The 20892-nt window shown below is 43.6% G+C and overlaps 1 protein-coding gene across 1 annotated transcript in view; it reads right to left on the bottom strand.

Moving 5' to 3' along the window:
* Positions 1-20892, bottom strand: part of GRIN2A (glutamate ionotropic receptor NMDA type subunit 2A) — a 402461-nt gene that overhangs the window by 119405 nt on the left and 262164 nt on the right. Inside the window, exon 3 of the mRNA XM_070065018.2 lies at positions 10239-10353. Coding sequence (XP_069921119.1) covers positions 10239-10353 — 115 coding nt within the window. The remainder of the gene's footprint in view (positions 1-10238; positions 10354-20892) is intronic.

The following is a 20892-nucleotide window of genomic DNA, read 5'->3' as shown; positions in this document are numbered from 1 at the left end:
GCAACCTCTTCCCAGGCTTGGGATCTCTCTCCTGCCACTGGCTGCAGAGAGCTCCCCACTTTAAGGGACTGTGTGACTGGGTGAGGCCCACTCCAAGAATCTCCCTTTACAGCATCTCAGCCAAGTTAAAAAGCCCTTTTGCCATAAACCTAATATAACCACAGGAGTGTAACAGCTCAGGGTCTTCACAGGGCCCATGCACACTTTGAGGGAAGGGAGTAGAAGAAGGGAGAGTATCAGTGGAGGTCATTCTGAGAATTCCGCCCACCACACAATCTCTGTTTCCAACACATGGATCTCTTCCCCAGATGGGCCTTGCACAGTCTTGCCTCTCTGGGGACTTGTGCTATTACCACTTTATGCAATGGTCTTTCCACCAGGCTCATTAGTCCAAACCTCTGAACTTTTTCCAAATGGCAAGTTCTCCATCCTGATGCCCTTGTTCCTTCTGCCTACATCTAACAAGTCTCTTCCCTTAAAAACCCCAGGATCTCATCAGAACACTTTCTGTGGCATACCTCACTGCCCTGGAGTTGGGAGCCGCACCTAGTGCCCTCTTAGATGCTAAGTTTCTTGGAGGCCAGATGTCTTGACTATTTTGCAACCCTCAACAATGACTTACACATAGAAGGTACTCAGGGAAATTTTTAATTGAGTGTGTGAATAAGCAAGTGTTGGACACCAACATTTATTTGTCCTCTAGATATTGGGGGGAGGGAGAAAGTTTTACTTAAAAATGTTATTTAATGTAAAAATATTTATCAAAGATATACCAGGGGACAATTTGTCCCCTACATCTGCAGAAGCATTTTTTTTTTTACTTTTATTACTGTCTCATTTACCAGAGCTTACTCGAAGTGCACTAAGACTCCAATTTCTTTCTTTCTTTTTCCCATATTATTTTTCTACTCTATGCAGTGACTCCAAGGGAAAAGAGAATGACAATGCCTGAGAAGCAAGGGGTCTTGATAACAGGATGTCCTGAATGAAACCACTTCGGGGCTAAAACGAGTAGGTCTGTGCCTCGGCAGTATTTCTACCTCTTTCTTAGGCATGAGAGTCACCAGGGAAGCTTGTGAGAAATGCAGATGAGATTCATATAAAATTATTCCAGGGCTAAGGCAGTCACATCTTTCCCTGGGCAATATTCGTTTAGGTAGCACGAGGAATCACATTTTGTAAAATGATTATATTAAAATCTTTTGGGAGGTTCCTGGGGAAAAATGTCTTTCCATTCATTCTCCCATCCATTCTACAAATATTTATTGAGCTTCTTACCTTGGATACCAGTGACATAATGGTAAAGGAAAAGCTAAAACCTAAGAGCAAACACACAGTGTGAGTTCAGTGCTAGGCAGCACTGGAATCCATGGCTCCATCCCTGGGCTGCTGCTGTCTTTCTCAGCAAAATGAACTGTAACACGCTCCTGCCCACCTGCAACATGTGTAAACACTCACTTCCGTTTCAGCAAGCCACATAATTGGTATGTCAACGGTCATTTACTGGCATCCTTGCAATTATAATTTTCTTCCTTGATGCTGTTTGCATAATCTTCACCAGCATGTGTGTGCAGAGGCCAAGTACAATGTTTGTACAAATAGTTCAATCCTTTGGCAAAATGAACCTTTTGCATACTATTGACACACACACACACACACACACACACACAAGCAAATGCACGCTAAAATTCTGCATATTCTCGTGAGCTCTTGAGACTCCCTAAGCCATCCCAGGGAAAGCGACAGTGGGGTGGGGGGTAGGCAAAGATTAAAATGCCGTGATTGGGGCTGGCATTGTGGCACAGTGGGTCAAGCCGCCACCTGTGATGCTGGCATCCCACATAAGCATCAGTTCAAGTCCCACTGGCTCCACTTCTGATCCAGCAGATGATGGCCCAGTTCTTAGGCTCCTGCCACCCACATGGGAAACCCAGCATATAGTTCCAGGCTCCCGGATTCTGCCTACCCAGCCCCGGCCAGCCATTTTGACCATTTGGAGGGTGAACCAGCTGATGGAAGTTTCTCTCTCTCTCTCTCTCTTCTTCTCTCTCTCTATATAACTCTACCTTTCAAATAAATAAATAAATCTTTAAAAAATATATAAATGAACAGTTATTTGGAGGGAGGGAAACTAATATTCTCTACTGACAAGTCACAACCCATGATGACGGCACACCATGGATCACTATTCCTCACTGTGTGTCGTAACACACTGATAAGCCTCAGTGAGAACCGCACACTGGAGAGGGCAACCTTTGCTTTCATAGGATCTCTTCTGTTGTATCTATACTACAAACGCTGTAACTGACGTCTACTCTATTATGCACCACACACAGAAGACAGGGTATAGCCCCCTCCTTAGGGAGTAAAATTGGAAGACAGAACTACTATAGCCCAAAAACTACAAGATCTGTGAAATATGGTAAATACTTATGTTCCAAGTTCCTACCAGGTAGGTTCAAGCAGAATCTGCATCCAGCGAGAAAAGGAGGCAGATGAATTCCAACGGTAGCAGGAGAAATCCCCTTAATTTCTCCTCTAAGACATCCCTTTCCCTCTACCAGTCATTCAGTGTGACATAGCCTTTGGGGTCAGGCCGACCTACACTCAGCCTGCTTCCCTCATATACTCCCTGGGGGACACTTTTTAAAAGAGAAAGTTCATATTTTTCAAAAAATTTTATTAATTTGTTTATTGAGAGGCAGAGAAAGAGAGAGCGAGCGAGCACCTATCCACTGGTTCACCCCCAAAATGCCCACAACAGCTGGGGTTGGCCAACGTCAAGAGCCAGGAAGTCTACCTGAGACTCCCACTTCACTGGCAGAGATCCAACCACTTGAGCTGACACCATTGACTCCCAAGGTAGACATGAGCAGGAACCTGGAACTGGTAAGCTAAGCACCTCCCTTTATCTGGGGATCTTAAGTTGGTCACCAGCTCCTCTGACTTTGAATTTTCACGTGAGTCCAGCGTAAGAACACCTACTTGAAATGGCTAAATGACAGACGAAAGGAACCGATGTTCCCTGGATGGGGTTCCTGGTGAAAATGAAGGCTATGCAACCGACAACTTCAAAGCAAGCTGCTAACACTCCTAAGAGTCAGGTGCAGGTCTGTACAGATGAACTGGACAGGATCCAACCCATGCTGGGTTGCCCCGATGCAGCGTCAAGGGAAAGGGACAAATCAAAGGGACAGGACCACCAGGGAGTTCAGCAAGAGCCGATGCCAGCTGACTAGGAGGGCCTGCAGGGTAGTGGGAAGGCGAGAACACAGCTTTATGATAGGCCAGGGGGTAGGAGAACAAGCATTTGCGGGGAGGAACAGCCTGGGAAAGCAATGGAAGATGGCCCAAGCGCTTGGGCCCCTGTATCCCCAGGGGAGACCCGGAGGGAGCTCCTGGCTTCAGATTGGCCCAACTGTGGCCGTCGTGGCCATTTGGGGACTGAACCAGCAGATGGAAGACCTCTCTCTCTGTCTCTCCCTTTCTCTGTTACTCCACCTCTCAAGTAAATAAATAAATTCAAAAAAATAAAAATGAAAACTTCTCTCTTAATACATATTCCTGTTAAAGCCAGTCTGGGATATGTTTATTAGTTTTATTTAGCCTTTTAGTGTATTAACATATCAAAGTATCATAAATATGCACAATTGTTACTTGTTAGAGAGAACTTTAAAAAGCCAGGTTTTATGTGTACCTAGGTGTGTGCACATAGGATACTTGCAAAGGTTCACTGAAAGCTGGAACTGAAGGGAAGTTTAGGGGCAGGCATTTGGCCTAGCGGTTATAATGCCGGGGTGGGACACTCACATCCCACATCAAAGTGTCTGGGTTCAAGTCCAGGGTCTGCGCCAGATTCCAGGCTCCGGCTGGTTTGTACCCTGGGAGGCAGCAGAGGATAGCTCCAGTGATGGGTCCCTGTCACCCCCATGGGAGACCTGCATTGGATTCCTGGTTCCCAGCTTCAAAAATCACTTAGAAAAAGAAAGGGGAGAAGGGAGACAAGAGCCACGGACGCCCTGATCTGCTAAAGCAAGCTTGCTCGGTTCTGGGTTCTGGTCTGTAGCTCAGGTGGGCCTGGTGGCGACATCATCACAAGCAGAGCCCATGCACAGAGCCTACAGGTCGCTGAGGGCTTGTTCTGTGTATCAGGACACCCTCATTACATGCCTCAGAGGTGAGACGAAGGGTCCCAGAGTAACAGCTGCCCCCTCTGCGGCCTGTCCCCTCTGCTGACCTGCTGTACCCTTGGGCAGTGCTGGGGGACGGCTTGGAGGATGACATGACTGGCATTCACCTGCTCCACTGGCTGCCTCTTTCTTAGAGCCAGAAGCACAGGCAGTTACTTCTGAAGCCCTGGATCCCCTGAGTACCAGGAAACAGACAAACTACAGGGAGTGTTTGTGCATTCGGAGCTCAACTCGGCAGCAATTCCCTAAGCTGTGTTTTTTGGGAAATTGCTGTATTTCAACAGGCATTTGGAGGAGGACACACAAAATATTAAAAGGCATTTTTAAAATCTGGAAATGTAGTATTTCAAGGGCATCCTTCTTTTATTCAACGCTATCACCTGCATTGCAGTGGCCTCCTTGTAGACTGGTTCCTTGGCAGCCGAGCCAGGTCAGAAGGGGGCATGGAAAAGTGGCAGGTAGGAGCCAAGCCCCACCCAGGACTACTTACATCCAAGGAAGGAGAATGATTTCACAGTCCCCAGAGTGATTTTCAGACATACAGCTTCGAAACGTTGAAAAATAACCACAAGCCTCAACAACATAAGGCAGACAGCCCCAAGTTCTCCACTTCCTACTGAGGATAAGGGAGAAAATAACTTGCATTTTGGTTTTGCAATTGTAAGTGGATGGAAAAATCAGACTTGAAGGGTGGGATGAAAGAAGAGGAGGGTACAGAGGCATTGCAAGCAGAAACAGGAAAGAAAACCAGCATGCACGAAGAAACCAGCACACCTACGGATTGCCAGTCTCCTACCAAGACGGGTTATGGGGCATATCAGAGGAGACAGAGGAAGAATAAACAGAAGCCAGTGCTCTCCTCCAGCATAACAGAAGTGTGCAAAGCCGTCTCCTGCATGTACAGGCTCTGAAGAATCTAAATTCTGTGGGAACAATAGTGATTTTTTTCCCTCTTGTTCACTGATAGATTTCAAGCATCCAGAGTAGATCCTGGGCATCAGTGCCTGCAGTGTAGATGGCACTGGATAAATATTTGCTGGATGAGCAGATGAAACTGTCAGTCAGTGGCTTGGTGGGCCACCTAAAGCAATGCCCGTGGTTGTTATAACTAGTATTTATATAGTGGGGTGAAATTTCAATGCTGAGGTCAGGGGCATTTGGTGTGGCAGTTAATATACTGTTTGGGATACTCAGGATGCCTGAGTTCCAACACTGGCACCAGCTCCTTATCCCTGTGTCCTGCGGATGTGTATCCAGGGAGGCAGCAGGTGATGGCTCAAGTACTGGGTCCCTGCCACCCACGTGGGAGACCCAGACTGAGGGCCTGGCTGCTGACTTCACCCTGGTCCCCTCCTGCCAGTCGTGGGCATTTGGAGACTGCACCAGTGGATGGGAGATCTCTTCCTGTTTGCCTGTCTTTGTCCCTCTGTCTCTGCCTCTCCAATAATTTTTTTAACTATAAATTCTCAGTGGACGTTAGTTCTGCTGGACATCCCAGCTTGCAGGACTGTTTATCCTCTCATGAGCTACAATGACAGGCAAGGACGTGGGCAGATCTTGTGTCACAGCTGAGCGTGTTTGGACAAAATCTCAAGATGGGCAGCACTGCTATCTTTCTAGAAAATTCCCTGTGCCCATTTCTTGTCGATTGCCCTATCCTATAGAAGCACCATTAGACAGCTAGTCCCACTGTCTAGACTTGCCTCCTCTTGAACTTCATACACGAGGAATTACACAGTATAACCTTTTATGTCTGTTTGCTTTTTCTCAGCAAAATATTGAAGAAAGGCACCACGTTGTTGTGCATATTAGTTCATCGTTTTATTGGTGAGCAGTGTTCCACTTTATGAATGTACCACAATTGGCTTACCCTTTTGTTAATAACATTTGCATTGTTTCTGATGTCTTGCTATTAAGAATAAAGTTGCAGTCACATTCTTGCACAGGTGTAAGTTTTTGCATATATGATTAAATTTCTTTGGGATAAATAACTAGGAGTGCAACTGATGCATCATAAGGTTTGTATTACTCATGATTTATATTAAAAATTGTCCAAATAGTTTTCCACAGTGGCTGTAATTTGACGTTGCTACCCGTGTATATGAGAATCAGTTTTGCCACGTTCTCATCAACACTTGGTATTGTCAGTCTTTTTGGTTTTAAGCTATTAAGTAGGCATTAAGTATCCCACTGTGGTTTTAATTTCAATGCCCCTTTTCTGTATGTGAGTCCTTTGTGATACAGATGTATTGTTAATGTTTCCTTCCAGTTTGTAATTTGGGTTTTTCATTTTCTTTTTTTTAAATATTTTATTTATTTGAAAATTACAGAGAGAGAGGGACGGGGGTGGAGGAAGACAGAGATCTTCCATCTACTGGTTTACTGCCCAAATGGCCACAAAGGCCAGGACTAGGCCAGACTGAAGCCATGAGCCAGGAGCTTTCTCTAGTTCTCTCACAAGTACTTGGCCCATTTTCCGAGGCTTTTCCAGGTGCATTAGCAGGGAGCTGGATCAGAAGTGGAGAAGCCAGGACTTGAACTAGTGCCTATATAGGGTGTCGGCATGGCAAGCGTTGGCAGCTTTACCCACTAAACCACAGCACCTGCCCCATGTTTTTCATATCTAACAACATCTTTACATGAGCAAAAGTTTTTAATTTTGATGGCATAGTTTATTTTTACTGTTTTACTCTTTTTATTGCTTAATGCTTTTTCTCTTCTATTTCAGAAATCTTTGGGCCTTTCAGGTAACAAAAATACCCTTTTATCCTTTTCTTTTAGAAACTTTACAATTTTAGCTTTTACATTTAGGCCTGTAATTTACTTCAAGAAGTTTTTTGTGTATAGTGTGAGTGATGAATCAAGGTACATTTTTTTTTCCATGTTGGTATCCATTTGATCCTTTTCTTCCAAAATCATCATTATTCATCAAAAATAATCTGAGGGGTGGGCATTACGCCCAGCAGGTGAGATACTTCTTCATACATCTGTTGATCTCTTTTACTCAATACAGGACTGACTTTACAGTGATCAAGCAAACTGAAGGGAGAGCTTTGCAAAAATTAAAAGTGGGAATGGGAGAGGGGGGAGGAGGAAGGGTTGAAGCGAGGTGGGAGGGAGAGGAGGAGAGAAGCATCACTGCGTTCCCACATCTGTATAGCTGAAATACATGAGGCTTGTATACCTTAAACAAAAAGAGACTGAAAAAAAGACACGTCTTGGGACATCTGCTTCCCTTTCGATTGCCCAGTTTCACACGCTGCTAACACACACACTGGGAGGCAGCAGGTAATGATGATGGCTCAAATATTTAAATATCTGCATCCCTCCCACTCAAGTGGGAGACCTGGATTGAGTGTCTGCATCTTGGCTTTGGTCTGGCAGAGCCCTGGCAAGTCAATCAGCTGATAAGAAGTTTTTCTCTCTCCCTCCCTCCCTCCCTCCCTCCCTCCCTCCCTCTCTTTCTCTCTCCCCCTCTCCCCTCCCCCCTCCCTCCGCCCCCCCCCCAGTCTGTGTCTCCCTACCTTTTAAATAAAGAAAGATAAATAAGAATTTTAAAGAATAATTCAAGTATACATTTTGGGAACTATTTTCATTGTTCATCACTGAAAACTGGCTTTGGGGTTTTCATCCTAGATACTCTTCTGTCATATTAAGGAATTTACGTTCTTTATCATGAATGGATGTTGGATTTCGTCAAATGCTTTTTCTGCATTTATAGACAGATAACTGCAATTTTTTCTCCTTTATTCTGTTAAGATGATAATTACACTGAATTATTTTTGAATGTTAAACCATTCTTATATTCCTAAGATAAACTCCACTTATCCATGCTGTATTATCCTTTTAAAAATATATTGTTGGATTATGATTAGTAACATATTGAAAAACGTTGGATAGACTGGTGTTTGTTCTTTTTTAAGTATTTCAAAGAATTCACAGTGAAACTATCTAGGCCAAGAATTTTTCTTTTTTCTTTTTATAAATGGAACAGATTTTAGTCATACATTCAATTTCCTAGCAAATATAGAACTATTCAGATTGTCAAACTCATCTTTTGTCATTTTGGAAAAATTGTGTTTCTTCAACGAATTTACCCAATTTATCTACACTGTTGAATTTGTTGTCTAATTTTTTACATAATCTTTTGTGTTGTTTTAACGCCTATAGGATCAGTAATGTCTGGTGATATTCGCTCTTGCATTTTTAATATTGGTTATTTGCATTTTCCCTCTTTTGTGTGAACATTATCATAGGAACTGTGAATTTTATTAATCTTTTGAAAGAATTAGCTTTTGGCTTTGTTGATTTTCTATGGCTTGTATGTTACTGTGTTGATTTTCATTTTATAGTCACTATTTCTTCTTTCTACTTCATCTGGGTTTACTTGTTCTTTTTCTAGCCTCTTGATGTAGAAGCTAGACTTTGCAATTTCCTTTTATTAAAGCCATGGACTTCTCTTAGCATGCCTTACGTTTTATTCCTCAGATTTTTATGTTTTCATCATTCTGTTCAAAATACCTTGGAATGTCTTTCTGATTTCTTCTATGGCCATGGCGTATTTAGAAATGCGTAGCAATTTGCAAACATTTGATTTTTCTAGATCTGTTTTTTTATAGTTACTATTTTTCTAATGCTGTATGGTCAAATAATGCATTATGCATCACTTCTGTCTATCTTTTTTTTCCACAGGCAGAGTGGACAGTGAGAGAGAGAGACAGAGAGAAAGGTCTTCCTTTGCTGTTGGTTCACCCTCCAATGGCCACCGCAGCTGGCGCACCGCACTGATCCGAAGGCAGGAGCCAGGTGCTTCTCCTGGTCTCCCATGGGGTGCAGGGCCCAAGCATTTGAGCCATCCTCCACTGCCCTCCCTGGCCACAGCAGAGGGCTGGCCTGGAAGAGGGGCAACTGGGACAGAATCCGGCGCCCCGACCGGGACTAGAACCCGGTGTGCCGGCGCCACTAGTTGGAGGATTAGCCTATTGAGCCGCGGCAACCACCAGTTTGGTGCCTTTTTTTACATGCACTTGAGGGACCGTGTATCTTGTAGCTCCTGGAAGCATCACACAACATTTCCCGAACTTCCTCCTCACGGCTCCCTTCTAGGAATCTGTCACCGTCCCCTGAAGTCAATGCTTCCGTGAACACAGTGCGTCTTCCTGGTCCTAGGTAATTATGCTATGTCTCCCACACAACATCCTGTCTCTCTCTCTCTCCCCTCCACAGGCTTCCACTTCAGTGGCAAAGTGAAGATAAATCTCAAGAAACTAGAATTTACAGTTCAGGCATTGCTTGTCAAAGAAGGCAAAATGACAGTACTAGGCTTGCTTTTCGGTCCCTTTTCTTCCACTCTTCTGTGAGACCGTCATGACTAAACAGCTGAATTATAGGAGAGGCAGTACCACTGGTGAAGACACAAACAGCACAGTCAGGAGGTCTATAATGAGAGGTCTCCCTTCTCCGACTCAGCACAAGGCTTGCATGCTACACGACTTTTTGGGTTTTTGTTTTTGTTTTTTTGCACACTGATTTTTCACATTTTGCATACCTACTAGAAAACATACTTTACAAGAATTACAAACCCCTCTCTCACCTATGACTTACAGAAGTGATACACGTAAGCTTTGAAAATTCGTTTACGTAAAGTAAAAGACTAAGTAAATGACAACAAAGGCACTTCACTCATTTGGCGACAGTGATTGTGGTACTCAATTATGCAGTCTAGGCAAACTGGTATGCTGTCAGCATTTGCTACTGTGATGGTGTGAACCAGACTGTCTTTAAATTATTCTAAATCCTTTAAGGATACTTTCTACTGGAGTCTGACAACCCACGGGAATATCAACGCACAACTATCCCTGTTTACCCAGGGAAAGCATTCCAACCCGCATCTCACAGTACTTAGTCTGCCTTGTTCCAGGCAGGACCCTTGGCTGTGAGATGCAGTCTGCAGCAGCTCCACAGAAGTGCTTTGTGAAGGCAGTGGTTTGGAGCCCTCTGTTGCCCACACTGTCTTCCCGCCCTGCATTCTGCGTGAAGGATGCTCACCTTCTCCCATTCTCGGTCCTTGTTCAGCACAATCACCACCAGCCTGGGGTGCACCTGATAGCCCTCCTCAGTGAAGGACAGGTCTTTGCCATCCCACGTCACGTTGACCATGAATCTAGAGAGCGGAAGAGAGAAAGGCACACTTTTAGGGGAGAATTAACGAGGTGTCAGACAAATGGAAAGATGCCACCATCAATGAAAAAGTCGGAAAGCACACTGCTGCTCCCATCCCAAGTACCCAGGCGCTGAGGAAGCACTGGTACCCGTGCAGGCAGAGTAACTTGTCCATCACTCTTCTCCATGAATCTGAATTCACGCTCAGGAATCGCCAAGGCATGAGTCACTGATTGTAATTAGCACATGGAGTGCAACCGTTCTGTCCTTGTCAGATCCGGAGGCCCGTGTTCAAGTGATCTTTGGCAGATCTGTAAGCATTCCAGTGATCTGCATTAACAAGCTCCCTTGAAGGAAGCTACTTGCTCATGAACCACGTGGTATTCAACATCGATGAGTGGATAGCCTTTCCATTCATATGAATTGAACTAACAGTTATCAAGCGGTTGCTACAGTTCATGAATCGGCTAGTTGTCCAGGGATAAATAAATAAGTAGACATGATCCTTGCCCTCATGAAGCTTATAGTCTAAAGGACGAGAAAGGGCAGATATTAATTAACCACAGACCTATGGAAACTGTTGTAATAGAGAGGAGAGTGGCTGTGTGAAGGAGAAACAGTGGTCAGGCAAAGCTGAGGAAGTACAGTTGACCTGGGGGACGCATCCACACTAACCAGGTAAAGGAGATGGAAGCAAGCAAGGGCACTGCCTGTGCAAAGGCCCTGTGGCGGTGCATGTGTGGGACTGAGCAGCAAAGCTGAAGCAGAGAGAGACAAGCAGATACGACATTAGGTGAGGCTGAGAAGATGAATAGGGACAGAGTGCAGAGTTTTGTAAGCCATGCTAAATTTTACCTTTGTCTTAAAACAGTGGGAAGACACTAGATGGCTTAATCAAGTAGGCAGCAAAATCAGATATTTCTTTTATAAGAGCTTATAATCTCATTTGATGTCTGTGTAGAAAATGGATTGGAAAGAGACTAGAGTGGATACAAGGGAACTATTTACTGTGTTCTTGTCATCAAAGTGAAAAATACGGGTGGCTTTAACTGTAATTGTAGCAGAGAGACAGAGAGAGAGAGAGAAGAAAAAGGAGGAAGAGAAGGCAGTGGTAGACAGGACCAAAAGAGGAGAGGCATGGCAGGTGTTTAGAGAGATCAGACGTGAGGATGATACAGGGAGAGATACCAGGGATGACTCCTGATACTGCCTTGGAGAGCATCCACGTGGCCAACTTTCCACTTTCGTGTTCTCATATCAGGTAATGTCCGCCTACAGCACTCCTATCTCTGCCACTCCTCACAGCCACCCTGCCTGTGGTCAGGCTGGACTCAGGCACCAAGAAAAGGCCATCATGGCCACTTAGGAGACACTCAGTGAAGCACAGTTGGGTAGCTTGCAGCATTCAAAGACGTCCACAGAAAGACAGAGCAACAAAGCCGCAGCATCTCCAAGCTTTATATTCCTTTAATGTCAGGCACAGCTGAATAAGTTTTAAAAAAGGTAGTTAAGGAAGATCAAGCTACAAGAAATTTCAGAAAGAGGCCACACATCCATCCATGGTCCTCCACAGTAGAGTCTGACCACGCTGTTCAGGGGAGAATCAGGTCTCTAAGGACAAAAAGGGAAAAGCAAAGAACAAATGTTGTGTAAGCGTTCAATGGGCTATCGGGACATTAAAAAATCATGTGTTTGAAGACGAGTTAATAGCATGGAGAAAATGCTCAGTATTTAATGTTCAACAAGCAGAAAAGAGGATAAAAGCAGAGCGTGTCTATGCATGGAAGGATTACAGGTATTTTTCATTTTCTTCTGTGTATCTTTTATTCTCAAAATTCCCTGAAATCAAATATTTAACAAACAGAAAAAATAGAACACTGCTATTATAGGAGTAAGGAGAAATCACTATTCCATTTGATACATTTGAAGCCCCTCTGATCCTTTCCTACAAAGATACTTTCTTGATTCAAGAACTATTTACTGTGTGTCTGTTATGTGTCAGGCCTCACCGTGAGTCCCATGGATACTTAAATAAAAATTGCAGTGCTACAGAAAGACAAATACTGCGTCCTGTTCTCTCTCATGTGGCAATCACAGTCAATGTAGAAGACAGAGCTTACCAGAGGGGAGGGAGAGAGGAGAAAGAAAGAGGTTGGAAAACAGGTACAAAATGCAAGCGGAGGAGCAGTAAGCTCTCCTGAGTCCAATTTCCAATGGACTATTACATCTTGGAGAACTAGAACAGAGGTGCTCAAAGGCTCCAAGCATAAAGGAAGGATAAGAAGATGGAAATGCTAATCATCTTACTCAATCACTACACATGTTCACATGTATTGAATTATCACACTGAGCATAACTATGTACAGTTATATGTTAGTTAAACATGAATAAAATACTGTGCTTGTCTGCCCTTTTACCCACATTCTTTTTTTTTTAAAGATTTATTCAGAGAGAGAGAGAGAGAGAGAGAGATCAATCTTCCATCCCCTGGTTCATTCCCCAGATGGCTGCAACGGCCACAGCTGGGCCAGACCAAAGCCCAATAGAAGCAGAAGTGAAAAAGCTTCTCTGCTTTGTTAATGGTTAGTCCTTATCTTCTATGCAACTGAGGCTGGGGATTTTCTATTCCTTCTTCCCTTTTAAGCATCTGGGCTGGTGTTTCAGGAGCCCATTAGACAGCAGGAATCAAGCCTGTTCTACTTCTGGTCCAGACAGGCACACCCAAGCAATGTTCCACTTCAGTCCCCTTACCGAGGCTCTTGACGATGCCTGCTTGGAATGGGAGTTCTGAGAAGAACCGCACTTTGGTTAAATTCCTTATTATCATCAAGATTTCAAAGTGATTATTTTGAGTCTAAATTAGAATATTTTTATTTTTTTCAAGCTGATATTTTGTTTTTGTTCTCCACGGTTATTTTTAGCTCTATCACTTTGTCTGGAATAGGGCTGAGTTAATATCTGGTAGCTGAGATATTATCACTAGAAGTGCCATCCATCCGTCAATAATACATTTGCTCATCTATTTATCCACCAGTACAGCCATGCATCCATTAATACCTTTATCCATGCACCCATTCACCCATCAATCCTTCCTTCCCACTTTCTTCATTCCTTGAATCTATCCACCCATCAGTGCTTCTCTCCCTCCTTCCCCCTTTCCCTTCTTCCATCCATCCATCCATCCATCCATCCCCCTTTCCATACAATAGACATATTTGAGTGCCTACTATGTATCACACAATGTGTCAGAAACTTTCTTAGGAAAATTAAAGAAATATAAACAAACCCACTTTGGTTTTCAAGATTGGAGAGAGACATCAACAAAGAATAGTTACTGTAAAAAGAGAAACATGTACTAAGTTGGTAAAGAGAATAGGGCCAATTCTATTGGGAATCTAAGGCTAGAATGAGGAAAAGAAGTGCAAGATTTTTGGGTTGTATCAGAAAGAAACAGTAAGGGTTAGGCAGATGGATGGCAGAGGAAAGGGAGAAGACACATTGCATGAAGGAAAATGCAAAGTTAAAGGCAGACAACCACAAAACATCACGATGCATTAAGTAAGTTACAATCAGTTTATAATGGTACGGATATTCGTTGTATGTGGGGAAGTAACTTGGGAGAATGAAGCTAAGACAGAGCAGAAACTACACAGCTAACTACTCTATCGCCTATCCTAAAGGGTTCACCCTTCACCCTGACTGTGAAATGGAGGTTTGAAGATAAACAGATGAGACTTTGTAGTAATCAAGGCAAGAAACAGTTCAAAGAAAACAGCAGTTGGAGGAAAGAGACAGACAGGAAAGCATCATCAACGGAACACGTGGCTGCTGAAACTTCAATATAAAAACTGCAGGCAGAGCCCACCAGTGGCATTTACCTGAGCTGATAGGAAACTGTATCTGGGCCGGTGCCGCGGCTCACTAGGCTAATCCTCCGCCTGCGGCGCTGGCACACCGGGTTCTAGTCCCGGTCACTCCTCTTCCAGGCCAGCTCTCTGCTGGGGCCCGAGAGTGCAGTGGAAGATGGCCCAGGTCCTTGGGCCCTGCACCCACATGGGAGACCAGGAGAGGCACCTGGCTCCTGGCTTCAGATCAGCGTGGTACACCAGCTGCAGCGCACCAGCCGTGGCAGCCATTGGAGGGTGAACCAATGGCAAAAGGAAGACCTTTCTCTCTGTCTCTCTCACTGTCTACTCTGCCTGTCAGAAAAGAAAAGAAAAGAAAAGAAAAGAAAAGAAAAGAAAAGAAAAGAAAAGAAAACTGTATCTGCTGCCCCAAACTCACTTAGGTCAGCCAATTCACTTGGGTATTTCTTACAGAATTCAGTGAGCTCTCAAGCCAGGATTTGATTATCCAGCATGTTGCAGGTGAACAGAATGCAGCCTGAACCTACCTAATGCCACTGACGTGGGTGAAAACTGAAAAATTTTAGTAAATTATCGAGAGGTTTAGCAATAGGCAGCGTGTGTTTGGAAAAGGCACACCAGAGAACAAGTGTTTTGATTTTGACTTAGAGCCGTGGCCCTGTGGAAAGCCACTCCCAGGTTATGTTCCAGGGACTGAATGTCAGTCATTCTTTCCACGAGGAAGCTATCACACACTGTTGAGCATCTATCTTTGGATTTGTCTGTTGAATCTACTTAAACCTCCTCCTTTAAATTCCCAACTGTGTTTCCTCCATCCATGCCTTTTCTTCAATTTTACAGTGAAATCAGATGGAATGAGCAGGTTGTTTATGTAGAAGCAATCACTCTTGTTCAGAGTCTCTGGACACAATTCCATGGAAGTCCATCATACTCCAGGTTTTCCTGTGTCCCTTTAAGATTCAACATTCCAAAAAATAAAAATAAAAAAGATTCAATATGCTGGAGCCACAGATCCATAAACTCAATGTTAATATTGTCTTTCGCTTTAAGAGTCTTCAGGGCTTGGAGAAGGAAAAAACCCCCAACAGAAATTTCCAGTAAACAGTAATCTCATTACGAAACTGGCAGGGAGCAAGCAGGCATTGCCTTCAACTCCCCCAACCAAGTTTTAGAAGGACAGTCCATGTTTCCTCAGGCTCTCTTTTCATTTAAACTTGTTTCAGAGCTAACTGCTTTACCTAGGGAAACACCATTAAATGCCATTCAGCTTGGTCTCCGTTATCACCTGCTGGACAGTTTTTTTAAAGATTAAAATCCTATATGTTTTGCCTATCTATTGAAAATGGATAATAAACTATTAGTGATTGGAAAAAGATACCAGACATTCTGACTGCGGCTAAGCTTCAAAATTATACCTTCAGTATTTCTATCAGAGCAGTAAGTACACAAACCATGCTGGTGGGGAGGCCGTAGTGATCCGCAGAGTTTACGTCTGTGTTGTCATCATCTATTGATGGTAAAGTATCAACTAGTTGTTTTCTGATGGCCAGTGCCATACACAATGGTGAACCAAAAGATACGTGAATATATGGGAAACAGAGAGACCAGCTTTCTTCTGTATCTCCACTAGTAGGTGGATTAAGCTGAAATCTAAGTGAAATAAATACTTCTCAACTAACCTGTATTTTGTGCTCTCTGCATGGTTGATGTATGAGGATCAGAGATAACAGTAAAAAAAAAAAAAGGCCAAGTTTTCTCTAATCTGCCTGAACTTTGGCAGAAATGCCAAGTTCTCTCTAGATCTGCACCGTCTACTATGGCAGCACCAATGGAGTGTGGCTACTGAGCACCTGATAGATGATTAGTCTGAATTAAGATGTGTCGCTAGTGTTAACATGTTGGATGCCGAAGACTCTATCTAACAAACAGTGGAGAAGATCTCATGCATAGCTTTATTTTGATTTCATAATGAAATAGTTTTAGACACATCGTGTAAAATATCCAGGACATAAAACTGAAATTAATTTCATCTTTGCTTGCTCTGTGCTACCAGAAGAATGGTTCATGGTCTGTTTCTACTGGGTGAGTGGTCTAAGCTGTCTCTGTTTTAAACCAGTAGACCGCACACATCACAAAGGCAGAACCTCCTCTCCCTTTTTTATTTAGTATGTATTTCTAGCAGTAAACAGAGCACTGTTGGTGCTGAATAAATACGTGTGGAGTGAGTAAAAGGGAGCATTGCCGTTTCCATGTTGCTGAGGTTTGATGCTGTCGAGGAAAGAGAAGGGCTTTGCAGTGAGACCGGATCAAAGCCAGGCTCACTGCCCCCACGCGTCACCTGGGGCAGCATACCCAGCATTCTCTGCGGCTCCAGTTCCTCCTTGGTAACCAGGGCTGGGTTAAACCATATGAGCAGCTGTGACAGTGTCGTGTGGTTCAGTGCATGTAACCTGATGCTACCACAGTGCCTACTATACCTCGGGTACTGTCGAATAGCAGTTAGCATGTATGTAAGTGGTTAACATGTGAGCAGTTAATGTATGTAAGTGGTGAACATGTAAGCAGTTAACATGTATATAAGTGGTGAACACGTAAGCAGTTAGCATGCATGGAAGTAGTTAACATGTAAGCAGTTAACATGTATATAAGTGGTGAACATGTAAGCAGTTAACATGCATGTAAGTGGTCAACATGTAAGCAGTTAACATGCATGTAAGTGGTGAACATGTAAGCAGTTAACATGTATGTAAGTGAACATGTAAGCAGTTAACATGTATGTAAGTGGTTACTGTGTAGGCAGTTAGCATGTATGTAAGTGGTGAACATGTAAGCAGTTAATATGTATGTAAGTGGTGAACATGTAAGCAGTTAATGTATGTAAGTGGTGAACACGTAAGCAGTTAGCATGCATGGAAGTAGTTAACATGTAAGCAGTTAACATGTATATAAGTGGTGAACATGTAAGCAGTTAACATGCATGTAAGTGGTCAACATGTAAGCAGTTAATGCATGTAAGTGGTGAACATGTAAGCAGTTAATATGTATGTAAGTGGTGAACATGTAAGCAGTTAATGTAAGTGGTTAACATGTAAGCAGTTAACATGTATGTAAGTGAACATGTAAGCAGTTAACATGTATGTAAGTGGTGAACGCGTAAGTAGCTAACATGTATGTAAGTGGTCAACATGATGTAAATATTTTTTTACTGTTTCTCCACCCAGCTAAATTTTAAAATATCTCATCATGGGTGCAACTCAGTCTTTTTAAAGCCATGTTTCTCTTTGCCAGTTCTACAGCCCCATTGTCTTTCCTCAAAAGCCAACCAGACACGGGCTGCACAAGCCTCCTGCAACAATTACTTAAAATATCGTATTCCTCCAGATTTCTATTTTATGTCTTTTGCCACACAGTTAAGTCTCCCTTAACTTCCAAAATCTGATTATTGGAAATGTTCTCTAGACATATTTATTATTCACTATTTCCCTTTAGACTTCAATTCTCCTACCGTTTCATAAATGCCACCATAACCCATTTAGTTTCTCCATTTTCAGTTAATTTTCCATCTGCTTTGCCATTTCCCAAGTTCGCAGGACCAGTTCCCGAATCACAGTCTCTCTTAAATGCCTCCCTCAAACTGCTCTGGGTGGCACAGCTTTTTCATTTGTCATTTAATTTACACGTTTTTGAAAGCAGAATCGCTGTTTTCCTTAACCTCCTCTCAATTCTCCAGACGCTCTGGTTTTTAGAATGCGCTGCTCTTTCCTGTTTCTCTGGGTAGTTAGAAATCCCTTTCATTTTGATGTCTGAGCATCTCTCGTCTTGCATTGATGAGTCAGTTCCTCATGGGTGAGAAGGAATCCTCTCCTCTTCTCACAGCAACCTTGGTCCACTTTTATCAGATGTTAATTCCTGGGTCCCATCTCTCCCAGTCTTTTGAATACCTGTGTTCCCTGCACCACCCCTTTTCAATACTCTCTTGATGTGCTATGTGCTGGTACTCAATGTCACATCCTCATTGGGGTTTCCTGCTTCCCCTGAACAATTGCTAAAGACAACAGCAGAGGCAAGGGAAATTTAATAACCCCAACACACAGTCTGCACAGTCCAGGCCAATATCTTCTAAAAGGGTCTCAGAAAACCCAAAGAACCTGATTTTAAAAAAAGCAAAGGCAGTATGGTTTATTCTTTCAACATAACTTCTACTGTGGCCAGCTATGAAAAATAATGTCCATTGTCTTGGCTGATAAATACTGAAGCTGTTTAAAATTAGAACAGGAAATGGGAAGTTCCATAAAGACAGGGGTCTTCATCTTCTCTGATTACTGCAAACTCTGAAAAGGCTGGCAGCACATGTGTCTTGCAGCCAGAGCTTAAAGGTTCCTGCTGATTAAATGAAGGAGCAGACACATTCGATGCCTACTGCCAGCGTGATGACTGCAAAGAAGCCGTTAGCAGACTGCCACTGAATTTCGGAACCGACAGTCTGGGTTAGAATCCAGTTCCGATGTTTTCAGAAGTGCTCAGAGCATTTGTCTCATCGTAACAGCCACATCACTGGGTAACCACAGAACACTTCAGAGAAACTGGATGACGTTGGTATGAGACGTGGTGGGCAGGGCACTCAGCACATCCTCGGGGTCCAGTAAGTGACGGTGGGGAAGCGGCAGGTATTACAGTTTTACACGATTATCTTTCCACCTCCTCAGCGTTGAAGTCCAAGGTTTCTCATGAAGCTGGAGGAGCACTTTGGCTTCCCATTCCCCAGGGGAGGTGCTGTGCCCTGTCCTGGGTCCTACCCCAAGAAGAGAGGAGCAGCTGATCTGATGGTTCCATCCACTGCCCCCTCTGGTGAGTGAGGTTCCCAAGACCTAAGGGCTGGCATCTGAGGGACATTACTGCCCGAATGGCAGGTGCTGGCCTGTCACTCACATCTCCTGGGCTTCCACTTCTCTTTGGTGAACACACTTGAGCCAAGAGTGACTCTCTTGGGACAGGGCCATAGATGGTGTCTTTGTATTACAGCCTCTAAGTCCAAGCCTTGGAGAAGGTGAGCAAAGCTTCCTCTGTAAATACGACCCCTGACGCCCAGACTGCATGCCTGAACGTCCGAGACAGCCAGTCAAAGAGTTAAGCTGAGGCCAGGACATCTAAGTAGGGCTCAAGGTGCACGTACTCACTCCACTTTCCTGGGAGTTACTGGAAGTCTCAGTGGCCATAATAAAGTGATTCTTTGAATCCCTTTCTGCTCCTGCTCCTTATATGTGCAGTGTCTCAGGAACCTGGGGTTAGGGTAATCTGGAAATTCTCCATAATACGCATCACATTACTAAGACGGCATCAACTACATCACCATCAGTCTCTACTGATTATGCTTCACCCAGCCATTTGGAATTGGCCGATACAAGGGTCAGTGGGAGCAGTTTAGACAATGAGCATCTAATCAGAGACAGCAGAAAAAAGTAGCTAAAGTGACAGCAGCTCCTATGAGATCACTCAGTCCCTGTGCCTGTTCCACCAAATTATTCAAGATCCTGGAGGCAGATGTGCGTGGGTGTTACTACCCCCCCCCCCCCACCACACACACAATACAGTGAGATGATACGGATCTGATACTCAGTTCAAAGTGCAGTCTTATCCAAGGGTGTCAGAAAGCCCCACTCTGGAGGACAGGACCCACGAAATCAGAGCTGGTCTGTTTTCATCCGGTAGGCCCCTCACAGAACCTGGAAGGGTAGCAGGCACAGAGTAGACGCTCAACGCCGATTCACTGAATGACGGGAATTCGGGACTATGTCTTTCTTGTGGGCGGTTGTTTTCCCTTTGACAATGACCCCGACTTATCTATTTGTCCTGCAAGTGTCCACCTGTGCTCTGTGGATTATTGGGAATCTGGGGTGGAAACCCAAAGGTGGAGAGGAAGGTTGGGAGTGATAAACCAGCCAGACACCAGCATTCCCTCCTGCACTTAAATCTTCAATAGATTATACTTCCTTGTAAGAAGTTATTGGGGAAAAAAGACCTACTGTTTATATTAATTAAGCAAACCAGAAAATATGATATCTGTTCCTCCACGTTGCTGTAGAAGAACCCCAGTCTTCAATCTCATCTCCTAGGATGTGCAATTGAGAGGAATGAGTTTAAGCTAAGGGACTAAAATGTATTTGACTCTAATGCATGGTCAGTGTTGTACCATCGCAGGCTTTTAGCACAGCCATTAAGATACCCACGTCCAATATCGGAGTATTGAGATTTGAGTTCCACCTCCACCTCTGATTCTAGCTTCCTACTAACACACACCCTGGTCCAATTAATCAAAAACAAAACAAAAAAGATGACCCAAATTAATAAGATCAGAGATGAAAAGGGAAATTTTGTAACTGATGTCACAGAAAGAAATAAAAACAACTATCAGGAATCAATACAAACAGCTATATGGCAAAAAAAAAAAAACCTGGAAAATCTAGAAGAAATGGATAAATCTCTGGACATATAGAACTTACCAAAATTGAATCATGAAGACAGGAAACTAAATAGACCATTAACAAAGAAAAGCCTAGGACCATTATGGCTGAATTCTACCAGACTTTTAAAGAACTAATTTCAATTCTTCTTAAACAATTGAAACATAGGGAATCTTCCCCAATTCCTTCTATGAGAGGCAGCAGGGATGGCGC

Source organism: Oryctolagus cuniculus, chromosome 19 (genome assembly GCF_051225735.1).
Source record: "Oryctolagus cuniculus isolate XC-2025 breed Fujian yellow rabbit chromosome 19, ASM5122573v1, whole genome shotgun sequence".
In the NCBI taxonomy this organism is placed as follows: domain Eukaryota; kingdom Metazoa; phylum Chordata; class Mammalia; order Lagomorpha; family Leporidae; genus Oryctolagus; species Oryctolagus cuniculus.
Note: the sequence above shows the minus strand (reverse complement) of the source record. Positions and strands in the feature narration are given on the sequence as shown.